Source organism: Labrus bergylta, chromosome 14 (assembly GCF_963930695.1).
Source record: "Labrus bergylta chromosome 14, fLabBer1.1, whole genome shotgun sequence".
Lineage (NCBI taxonomy): Eukaryota > Metazoa > Chordata > Actinopteri > Labriformes > Labridae > Labrus > Labrus bergylta.
Genome location: NC_089208.1, coordinates 25932563 through 25943544, shown reverse-complemented (window position 1 = coordinate 25943544; position 10982 = coordinate 25932563). Strand labels below are relative to the sequence as shown.

The window sequence follows — 10982 nt, the reverse complement described above, 5'->3', positions numbered from 1 at the left end:
GGACAAGAGTTACTGTAGAGCACACAAAGTTTATCTGAAGAGAACACAATTGGCGCTGCGTTACATAATACAAGGCATTATGAAAAGCTAAATCAGTTCAACAAAATGGTTATTAAAACAAGAACATAACAAACACAATGCATTCAATTAATCCAGAGTTGAATAAAATGTCACATTTTGTATTTATGAGCTGGAAGGTGCCTTATGTCAGACCTTTTGAGGAGTCTGAAAGGTTCATTAAAGAGAAGAAGAATTAATTCTTCCTCAAAAAGGAAGCCAGCGTAAATCAGAAATCTGGACTGATGTGGTCTCCAGTCAGGTGGAGTCTGATTAACTTTAGAGATAGAGAACTTAACTGTAATAACTACTGAAACATAGACATGGATGCTTTTTTATAAATCCTACTGAAACACATTTTCTATGCATTGTTTTCAGAAATACAGTTATGAAAATTCAGCTCCAAGTGCTTGATTACGACAAAATGTCTTTTGGTTTTGGTCAGATTTGTTAGAAATTGGAGGAGTGTTGACTTTTCTTTTTCTTTTGTTTGAAGAGAATGAAGGTAAACTTTTTGTCTGGGAGAAATTTGGCACATGCAATCACTGATTCATTGACTAATATTGGACCATAGTCACCTGGAGAAATATATTTAAAAACGTGTGTTATCTGCATAAATATACATTAACCTTTATTTATTCTCGAGAAATCATTGAGGGCAAGCCCTAATTTACAATGACGTCGAGAGTACAATTAAAATGAATAAGAGACAAAACAAAGACAAAAAAACAACAAAGACAAAATACATAGACCAGAAGAATAAGCAGTAAACAGGCAACTACAGTTAATAACATTTACACTCATGAGTACAGTGAATTGTGATCAGGTTATTTAAAATTGACCCATGGTAACCATTGTATTGAGTTTTAATGTGTTTTGTATTGTGTTCCAGGTGTGTGCAGCACAATAGGTGAAGGATGTTTTCCCAAAGTTTGTTTTTACTCGTGGGACCCTCAACATTAGCCAGTCACTTGATCGAGTCTGATACTTATTTACAGCCCAGATTAATAAAGAAGTGATGTATGCTGGTAGATTACCCGCAAGTGAATTTATAAATAAATAGCAGCCAATGCCGTTCACCTCAAACTGTTAGTGAAGGCCAACCAACTTTATCGTACAGGATGCAATGATGAGTGGAATATTTGTCACCAGTGATAAATCTGAGGGCGGAGTGATAAACTGTGTCTATAAATGACATCCCCGTAGTTCAGAACAGATAGGAAGATGGCTTCAATTATTCGCTTTCTACTCACTAAAGGAAGTTCACTTTGTTTCTGTAAAAGTATCCAATTTGCTGTTGTAGTTTTGTGGTTAATGAATCAATGTGAAATTTAAATGAAAGGGATTGATCCAACCAGATGCCAAGATATTTGTAATGAGGTACTCTTTCAATATTGTGACCTTCCAGAGTTGTTATATGCAAGTCATTGTCTGTGGTATTTCTGGCTCATGTAAAGAGCATGTATTTAGTTTTGTCTGCATTCAGTAATAATTTTAAGTCAAGGAGTGCATTTTGTAATTTGTGAAGAGCTTCTTGTAAAGTTTCCATTGCTAAGTGTGCAGTCTCAGCAAAACAATACAAAACTGTGTCGTCAGCGTAGAGATGGGCCTTACAAATTGTAAATACAGAAGCAATATTATTAATGTAGCTCGTGAACAGCACAGGACCCAATACAGAACCTTGTGGAACACCTTTTGATAGTGGTAAGTGTTCAGAGCGATCAGATTGTACAGCCACACATTGCACTCTATTAGACAGATAATTCTGGAACCATTTCAATGAGGAATTGTCAAAACCAACATCATGTAGCCTCTGCAGGAGTATGGTGTGATCAACTGTGTCAAACGCTTTAGTTAAATCAACAAAGAGGGCAGCACAGTATTTCCCTTGATCAACAGCAGATACAATATTATTTATGACAAAAGTAATTGCTGATGTGGTGCTGTGTTTTTTTCTGAATGATTTTAGTTGATTGTTGACTAATGTCTCTAGGATTTTAGAGAGGCTGGACAGTTTGGAGATTGGTTGGTAGTTGTTGAGTTTGTTTTTGTCGCCGCCCTTATGCAGAGGGACGATGTGTGCTGACTTCCAAACCTGAGGGACAACTCCAGTGGTGATTGAAAGATTAAAAATAAGGTGGAAGAGAGAGAAGGGAGAGATGGGGGAGGATTTATTTTTGTTTATATTCGCTGCTTTCCAGAATTTTGATGGGTTTAAAGAGCAACTAGAAATCAACTCCTGGTGATTAGAGGTTTTAGCTTTTCTCAGTGAATATGTGTATTTATTTCTGAGTTGTCTGAATAAAAGCCAATGGGCTGCTGTCTTTCTTGCTGAAGCCCAGGCTTTGTCCCTTTCCTTTAAAAGCAATGATAATTCAGTGGACAACCATGGGCTTGAGCTGTCTTTAACCCTTAACTTTTTAAAAGGTGCATGCTTGTCAATAATTGTAAGAAATGTATTTGTAAAATATTCAAGTGCATGATCCACATCAGGTATTTCAGATGTTTGACATATATTCCTGTTCACAATGTCATTAAAAAACACCTGTTCATTAAAATTTCAGAACTGTCTCTTGAGTACAATCCTGGGCTTAGATCTTGCTAGTCTAGCACTCCTTATACATGCCAGAGGACAATGGTCACTGATGTCTAGGGAGAAGACCCCAGAGGCTGTAATTTTGTCCCTTCTATTGGTAAAAATAAGATCAATCAATGTTGATTTTGAGGGATCTTTCAAATTAGGTCTAGTTGGTTCAAGTATGATCTGTGATAGATTTAGATTGTCAGACATCTCCTTTAAGCTCAATGAATCATTTGACAAGCAATTTCAATTAAAATCACCCAAAACCAGGATTTCTGAAATACTGAACTGAGAAAACATTTCTGTTAATTGATTAATAGCACTGGGGTTAGCTGATGGTGGTCTATATACACCTAGCACAGTCAATGATCTGTTACAAGAGATCTGAATTTTTAGAGCAATACATTCAAACGAGTGGTATGGTATGTTATTTTGCCTTTTTTCATGATCTGTGCTAGTGGGATAATTTTAATGTTGATTTAATTGATACCATTTTGGCAATACTTAAACCTCTGCAGGATGTAAAAACACACAGGCAAAAAATAGTCTACAGTATTTCTATTTTGTTTTAAATGAATACCTTTCAACAATGCCAGCAATTTACTGCGCACAGACTAAAGGGCGAGCAACATTTCACAGTGAACGGCTGGTAGCTACTCTAGCCAGTCGAAGAAGATTTTCTTTAGAAAATACTGAGCACTCACATACAGCATAGGAACAGCAAAAAGATAAAAACAAGTGGGAAGGGCTCAAATTCTAAGCTAATGGCACTAGCTAGCGAACTGTAAAGTTAGCTAACCTCCCCAGCTCTTTGAATTAACACAAATTTAAATGGTAAATTGATCAAAACTGCCACACTAACATTGATTACCTGAGCAAGAGGAATGTGCGGTTTCCTCTCAGCGTCTATCAGCATTTATTTAAGGTGAATTACTAATTCAAAAAGAAGACAGCAGGCTCCATGGCGCTAGATATTATTGTATGCTAGCTGTTATTTAGGTATGAAATTATTACTTAGGTTAGCTCAGAAAATATAAAGGTAGCACTTCTCAAGTTTGAAGTGAAGGAGGACAAAACACCAAACATCTTGGAACTTGAGATGTGCTGCCTTTATATATATATATTTTTTAACATTTTATAACCACTCTACAATCCTCATCGGTAAACCACCACCTCAACTTATATTAGCTACTGTGTAGCTTTTAGTAGTTAAGAGGTTGATTGATTTTGAGAATAAAGAAGGAATATCCCATGAAAAAATGTCATAATGTGAGGAAGAAGTCAAAATTTTTCGGTCTACCTTGAGCAAGAGAAGAGCAGTTAGCCTAGGCTACATGAGGAATGAAGAGAAGAGCATCTTGTGAAGTTCTACATTTCCAAATAACTGAATACTCAGTGTAGTGGTTTCTTTGGTCTTTTTAATAAATCTTATGTTCTTAAACTTAGTTCTTTCTTAACCACTCTATAGTGACGACATTACACTGTTTTACGGATTGAGTTGGCTTCAAACATGTGTCCACAGTAAAACTACCGTGTTGCTCCGCTGTCACTCGTTTATTTCACTAAGGGCGCGGTCACACTGGCCATCTGTACCGTGCCATACTCAAGCGCGATTGGCCCCCCGCTGCGCCATTCCCACGGCCATTCCCATTCACACTGGCCAGGACTAACAGTGCCTAAAGCACGATTACCTCTTGTACATGACGTCGTAATATAACACATGCACGCTTTATGTTATTATGAAGCGTGCTCAGTTTACAAACAGGTGGACAAGGGAGAGAGAGAGAGAGAGAGAGAAAGAGGCCTGTTTGGCGGAGCTGTCACACTGGCCAAACGAACTGGACTTTAGGGGTGAAGCGTGAGGCAAGGTACGAATGGCCAGTGTGACCGCGCCTTTAGACAGCGTAACACATAACAATACACTTCACTTCCTGTCTCCTGATCACATGACTACGGAAGTCTTACAGAATCACAACAAACCTTCAAAATAAAATAGGAATAATCACATTAAATACTCCCAAGATAAACACAAACATATTATCTGCTATACTCCAGCAAATCATAATCCAAACAATAATAATCAAATTTATTACTGCAAAATGGCGCTTAAACTCAGTCTCTTGGCATATCCGCACGACATTGACCTGAGTATGACTCTGAGATGAACATTCTCAGCTTTTCTTATATTTCAGCTTTATGTTCGTAATAATGTGATTTTAATCTCCGTTTTTTTCTATATTGTGGCCTCAATACTCTGTCGTAGGCTTTCCCCCTACAGTCATATTTTCAGTTGCTGATCATCGAGAAGCAGATTGCACATTTTGAAAACCAGTTTAGTGCTTCATTATAAGAGCGCTTTAGCTTCTTACTCTGGGCGTGACGTAAGTTTAAAATGGCCAACATGTGACTACAGTGAAAGGCTTGTTGTGACGTAATGACACAGTATTCAAGTGCTACTCCAAGGGGCTTTACAAGTCGGGACCTTGTGCATCATTCTTTGCAAGCATCAATTTATCAATCATTAGGGCAAAAAGCACATTTGATGCTCTTCTCTGTAAATTCATCCAACATTTAACCATGAGTTTTACTCCAATTTGAAAAAGTTAACTCTATTGCTAAACTTTGATTTTTATTTGGCCTTTAAATTTTCAATTTGTGTTTTGACTTTGTTGAACGCAACATTTTCCTCCTTGGGCCGTGTGTTGTGTTTTTGTTTTGTGTGTTCACCTTCCTCAAGGTCTGCCTGGTGCCGTCCATCCCCCATCACATCTGCTGCTCCCTGGGATTACAGTACAAATGTCTGTCTGAAACTCTCAGTGCTGAGGGGGAAGATTACAAGTGCACTGCACCCTCTGAGAGAGGTTAACCAATCAGGATGTGCCGACTCAGGGATTAACCAATCATACAACGAGGGGGAGGGCGGAGGATTAAATTGAGCACAGAGTGGGATTAGGACAGTGTTGAGTGCAGAAAAATGCTTTGAAATGTCTCTCGTTTCCCAGCTCCTTCTCTCTGTAAATGTATGATCTAAATGTTGTGATGGTTTACGAGTGTTAGGACACGAGAAAGATGTGATTTACAAAGAATAAAATATAGTTTAATGTTTTTATTTGTGTTGCAGCATAACATCAGAAATCTCTCACGAGTGATCAAGCCTTTTATATTTGATATTTGATGTGAATTATTTAAATAAATATATTCCTAACAAATAATAAGTTAAACACATTAGGTTAGATTTATTCATGATTTTGTAGTTTTAAAATAACTAACCTACAGTTCAATTTCACTTCAGAAAGATGAAAAAATTAATCATCAAGCCGGTGTTCAGCAGTTAAACCTTTTTTGTTTGTTGAATAACAGAAAATCAACCCTCTCTGAAAACAACACGCGTACAAAATATTTTCACATATTTGATGTCGTGGGGAAGTTTGCGTGGCAGCAATCAGGTCAGGCGGGGATTATGAAGTAGTCAAGAGGAGTTGGGGAGATTGGAGCAGCGGTGGGGGTGGAAAGAAGGGGAACCTCTGTGCTGATGGAAAACAACTGTCAGGAGAAAAAAAGGGTTTATTAAACTGTGCTGTTGTTTTTAAATACAGGCTGTGCTTTCTGAGGTGCACGTGTAACAGTGAATTGTTTGAAATGAGTGAACAACACATGCAAGCAAAGCTTGCTGTGTGTTAAACTACGTTCATATCTGCAAAGTAATCCCAGCTGATAAATCACTTTTTTGACATTTGTTGTGAAGTTAACTTCTAAAGTTACAGATAATTTATTGCCAGGTCGAATTCTTTGTTCTTCATTGTTCTAGTTGTTGACAGATCATTTTGAAAATCTGTTTATTCACAGTTTTTCCTTTGTGATAACCTCAAGGGATTATTTCCTTTTCTACATGTCGAGGTCTTTATGGTGCTGACCTAAGAGGTTTTCTGGAACAAAGTGTTTTTTTGTACTTTTTATGGAAAATATCATAATTTATGTGTATATATTTTATATTCATCCTGTGAACAGGTGTTTTATTCTTTCAATAAACCAAAAAATTATTTCTTTGTATTCAGGATTTTACAAAATAAATCATAATAATGCGGGAAGTTGTAATTTTTGTTTGTGGTTAGTTCATATGTTACTTATTGACTAACTGGGTGAATATCTAAACATCATCCAGCTGTCTGTGTCAAAATGAAGAGGTAGAGCATCTTGTGGAGTTACACTTTAGTATCGTGTTCATAAATAACTGAATAATTACTTACTTCTTTTGTCAGTGTCATATTATCAGGAGTATCAGGGCGTTGAAAAGACTCTAAGAAAGTGAGTCTATTCAGAATAGCCTGAGATAGCCTGAGCATTGTTTTTTTATTAAGATTTATTTTTTTAAGATTTATTTTTTGGCTTTTTGTGTCTTTATTAGAGAGATAGGACAGATGATAGAGTTGGAAATCAGAGAGAGAGAGAGTGGGGAATGACATGTGAAAAAGGAGCCACAGGTTGGATTTGAACCTGGGCCGCCGGCTTGGAGGACTACAGCCTCCGTACATGGGACGTGCACACTACCCACTGCCCTACCAGCGCCCCAGCCTGAGCATTGTCATATTAAACTTTACTCTTGAGATCTCTGAATGTTTTTCTTTAATGAGACGCTCAAAGGCTGCTCCACCACAAATTTTCAATCTTCCAAACGAGTTTTTACAATAAACTGAGTAGAATGAAACCTTTGTTTGCATACATTTATTTTTTGAATTAAACATTGTGATCATTCCAAACCAAATGTATTAGCCTTCTTTTATTTGATTTTCTTTTTCAAAGTTTGCTGGTAGATTTGCTGTGTGTATCCTCCTGAGAACCTGTGAAGATGACAGTTTCCTCAACACCGCCTGAGACACAACAGGTGTAGCTGTAGAAGAGAGCGCCTGCAGGAAAGGTGGACTAAGATAGAAAAAGGCTGAGAAAGAGAGGAGGAGAGAGCCAGGAAAGGAAGGGTGAGGAGGAGGAGATGGGTGAGGAGACAGAGAGAGACAGAGGGGGATAGGGCAATAATCCTAACTAATTCACTTAGGGCATTGCTGAAGGGAGGTTAAGAGGATTGGGGACACTCCCAGAATCAGATCAGCTAAAATAACCAAGATGGAGCAGTGAGAGCCATGCAGGCCGTATGACAAACATGATGGGTCCGGACCTGAACGCAACATGGCTACTTTAAGTCCACACTGTTAACACTCTTCATACTGACCTACGACATGTGCATCAGTCGAACCAACCCAACACAAACTGTAACTCAATGAGAACAAAACCTCAGTGATCACAAAGTGTAAAGAATATTTCACTTTAATATTTCACACAACTTAAACAGAAGATCGGACTTTTCCATCAAACAGATTGGGGGTGATAACACTAAAGACTAACACTGAAATACGCCACATAAACGCTCAAAACAATGCTCATCTAAACAAAATCAAATTACAAATTTAAATAGCATAACATAAGAATAAATAACTCCGAGCTGTCTCCTGTGAAAGCAGCTCTCCCTCCTCTCTAAGTTTACAACAAAATGAAAAGTGTGTTTGTATCTGAATCAGACAGTCCTATTCAGATGGCTCAGTGTGTTTCCTACTAACTCTTGAAAGGCTTTTGTTCTCTTATTAAACACAGCATGAAGAAGAGGACAGGTCTGGTTTTCAGTCAGGCAGTATTGAAGACAGCCTCGGGTCCCTTCATCTGATAAACTGTTTCTACAGAGGTCGCCTTTGGAAAACAAACACATCTCACAAACAAACAGACTGAAAAGAGTCCTCTGTGGCTGATCTGTGTCGCTCTTTCTCTCACTCGACTCGGCCCTTTTAGAGGACCTGGAACTTCCAGGAGTTCTGGTCCTTGTGGTCCAGACAGTCCATTGTGGTGAAGCCCAACTTCCAGGCCTGCTGGTCCTTGTAGTCCAGGCAGTCCACAGAGGTGAAGCCCAGGGAGGAGGCCGTGCTGTAGCCCTGTGAGGACAGAGAGGCGGGGGACTGGCTCAGGGAGCCCCCCATCGAGGGCACAGTGATCGGGCTGAGGGCCCCCACGGTGCCTGACAGCTGCGAGTGCATGGGGGACAGGTAGGCGCTGCAGTCCAGGCCGGTGAAGTAGGAGGTGGTGCTGGCGTAGCCTTGGGTGTATGCTGATGGCTGGCCGTAGCTCATGGGGTAAGGAGAGGGACGCTGCATGCAGGGGGCCGAGGAGGAGGCCAAGGGGTCGGGCAGTGGCGAGATGGCCGGGCTCCAGATGGACACAGCCGTGTTTCCATTGCTGGAGCTCGGGGCCAGGCTGGGGCCGGACTGAGCCGAAGAGGGGCTGTAGGATCCAGACGGGTTAGGAAGAGGATCAGGGGCAGTGGGTTCCTGAACGGGAGAGGCCTTCTTTTTGGGTGGGCGGGGCTTAGACTGACCGCTGCTCTGCTGCTGCTGCTGACGGCACTTTGCACGGCGGTTTTTAAACCAAACCTGGAGAAACAAAGAAAAACATGCAGCAGGTCAGTACAGGAAACAAGTGTCAAACATTCAAGTTGTGCAGCTTCAGTTATTAAAACAAACATGTTTTAGACTTTAAACTTAACAGGATGTCTTTTGTAACTAGTAAACCAGAAACTTTGAACAGATCGGCCTCCATCTTGGCTCGAGCCTACTTCTCTCTAACCTGCACACGTGACTCGGGCAGGTTAATCTTCAGGGCCACCTCCTCCCTCATGAAGATGTCTGGGTAGCGGGTCTTGGAGAACAGGGCCTCCAGGATGTCCAGCTGTGTCCGGGTAAAGGTGGTGCGCTCCCGGCGCTGCTTCCGGGGAGTGGCTGCAAAGACAACACATTGAAAGGAGAGAGGATTTTTATCATAATTATGTTGTGCTGATTTTGATAACAAAGAAAAGACACAAGTATTAAGACAGGCTCAGATTATAAAGGATACTGCTCTCAAGTGATTATTTAGATGTTTTTATTGTTGTCCAGCAGTTTGAGTGAGGATACCTCACAGAGCAATTTAATCTTACTGATCCTGATTTCCTTAAGGTTGATTGTGACCAATATGGACCCATAATATTTATTTATTTATAGTTTAAAAAGATAATAACAAGAGTCCCTGTTTTTCTTTGTCAAATTTATAGTTTCCCCAAAAGTTGCTTGTTTACATTTAATTCATTTAAATATAGTTTGAGTCAGAATGATCTAACTGCCCTGCATAGACGGATGTTTATATGTATTTCTTCAAAGTAAGTATGAATACAGATTCAGTTTAGATATTTCAGAGATAACGAATTCTGATTCTCTAATGGCGAATGTGACACGCAGAGAAAAACAACAATAAAAAACGTTAAAAAGTCGATCGTCAAATGTTATCTGTTTGCTGTCAGACCCTGAACACAACACTGATTATATCCGCTTCAACTTCAATTGTTTTTCAAACAATCTTCCTCTTTGTAAATGTAACCTTTCTGTACTGATAAATGATAAATGTGACGGTAGATTTATGAACAAAGTAAGGGTTACATTCTTTTTAAATGATCAGTCAAGTATAAGAAAATACCCGTCACATAATCCATCTTTCTTTGGATAGTTTTAGTTTAGATAAATGATCATTTTACAAAATCTTACCATGTTATCATTGTTATACAAGTTTGTGCTTTACAGCGTTACGCACAGCCTGCGCGTCTTTACGCACCACTGTGGCTCGAATATTGTTTCCTCTAAATGAGGAGAAAAGATGGCAGACAAATATGTAATCAAAACAAAACAGAAAACTTTGCTAAAAGAAACATTTGGTACTTACATGGGTAAGCGACAGTTGTGTGCAGCACATCCATCCCTGGGCCGGGCAAATTTAACCCGTTCATTGTGTAATGGGGTTGCTTTATGTAGGACATCATCCTTGCAGCTGGCTTTTAAGTCCTGTCGCTGACTTGAATGTCGGACACGCAATAAACAGCCGAGGGCCTCCTCAGAGCGCTGCTGAGGCAACAAGTCTGTGCGTCCGATTCAAACCGGCTGCGGAGAGAAGTTCTCAGAAACCTAAACTGTTTTTCTTTTTTTCCCCCTCTCCGTGATGTTACAGATCTTTCTGTGTGTGTCAGCTGAGCATCAGAGCGCACTGTTGCGCACTGAACACCCGAACAAAGACTGACTGTCACAGTGAAGTCATCACACAGGTGAAGTGGTCCCTGGATCGCCTCTGCGCCTTGGAGAGATGCTCCACTGAGTTTCTTTACCGGCACACGCTGCTAATTAGAGGCAGCAAGTGGCTCCAGCAAACCCCTCCCACCACACACAGGAACACACACACACACACACACACACACACACACACACACACACACACACACACACAC

General features: G+C 39.9%; 1 protein-coding gene across 2 annotated transcripts; it reads right to left on the bottom strand.

Annotated features, from left to right (window-relative positions):
* Window positions 1-7941: 7941 nt before the first annotated feature.
* crx (cone-rod homeobox) lies at window positions 7942-10853 on the bottom strand. Of its 2 annotated transcripts, none has more exons than XM_065963281.1 (3): window positions 10427-10853; window positions 9302-9462; window positions 7942-9108 (listed from the first exon to the last, which is right to left on the bottom strand). In XM_065963281.1, exons 1-3 carry the CDS (start codon window positions 10521-10523, stop codon window positions 8470-8472), a joined length of 897 nt encoding a protein of 298 aa, XP_065819353.1. In that variant the 5' UTR covers window positions 10524-10853; the 3' UTR covers window positions 7942-8469. The 2 variants fall into 2 exon arrangements, with proteins under 2 accessions (XP_065819353.1, XP_020484958.1); XM_020629302.2 differs by having other exon boundaries at window positions 9302-9453; window positions 10427-10852.
* Window positions 10854-10982: the final 129 nt, after the last annotated feature.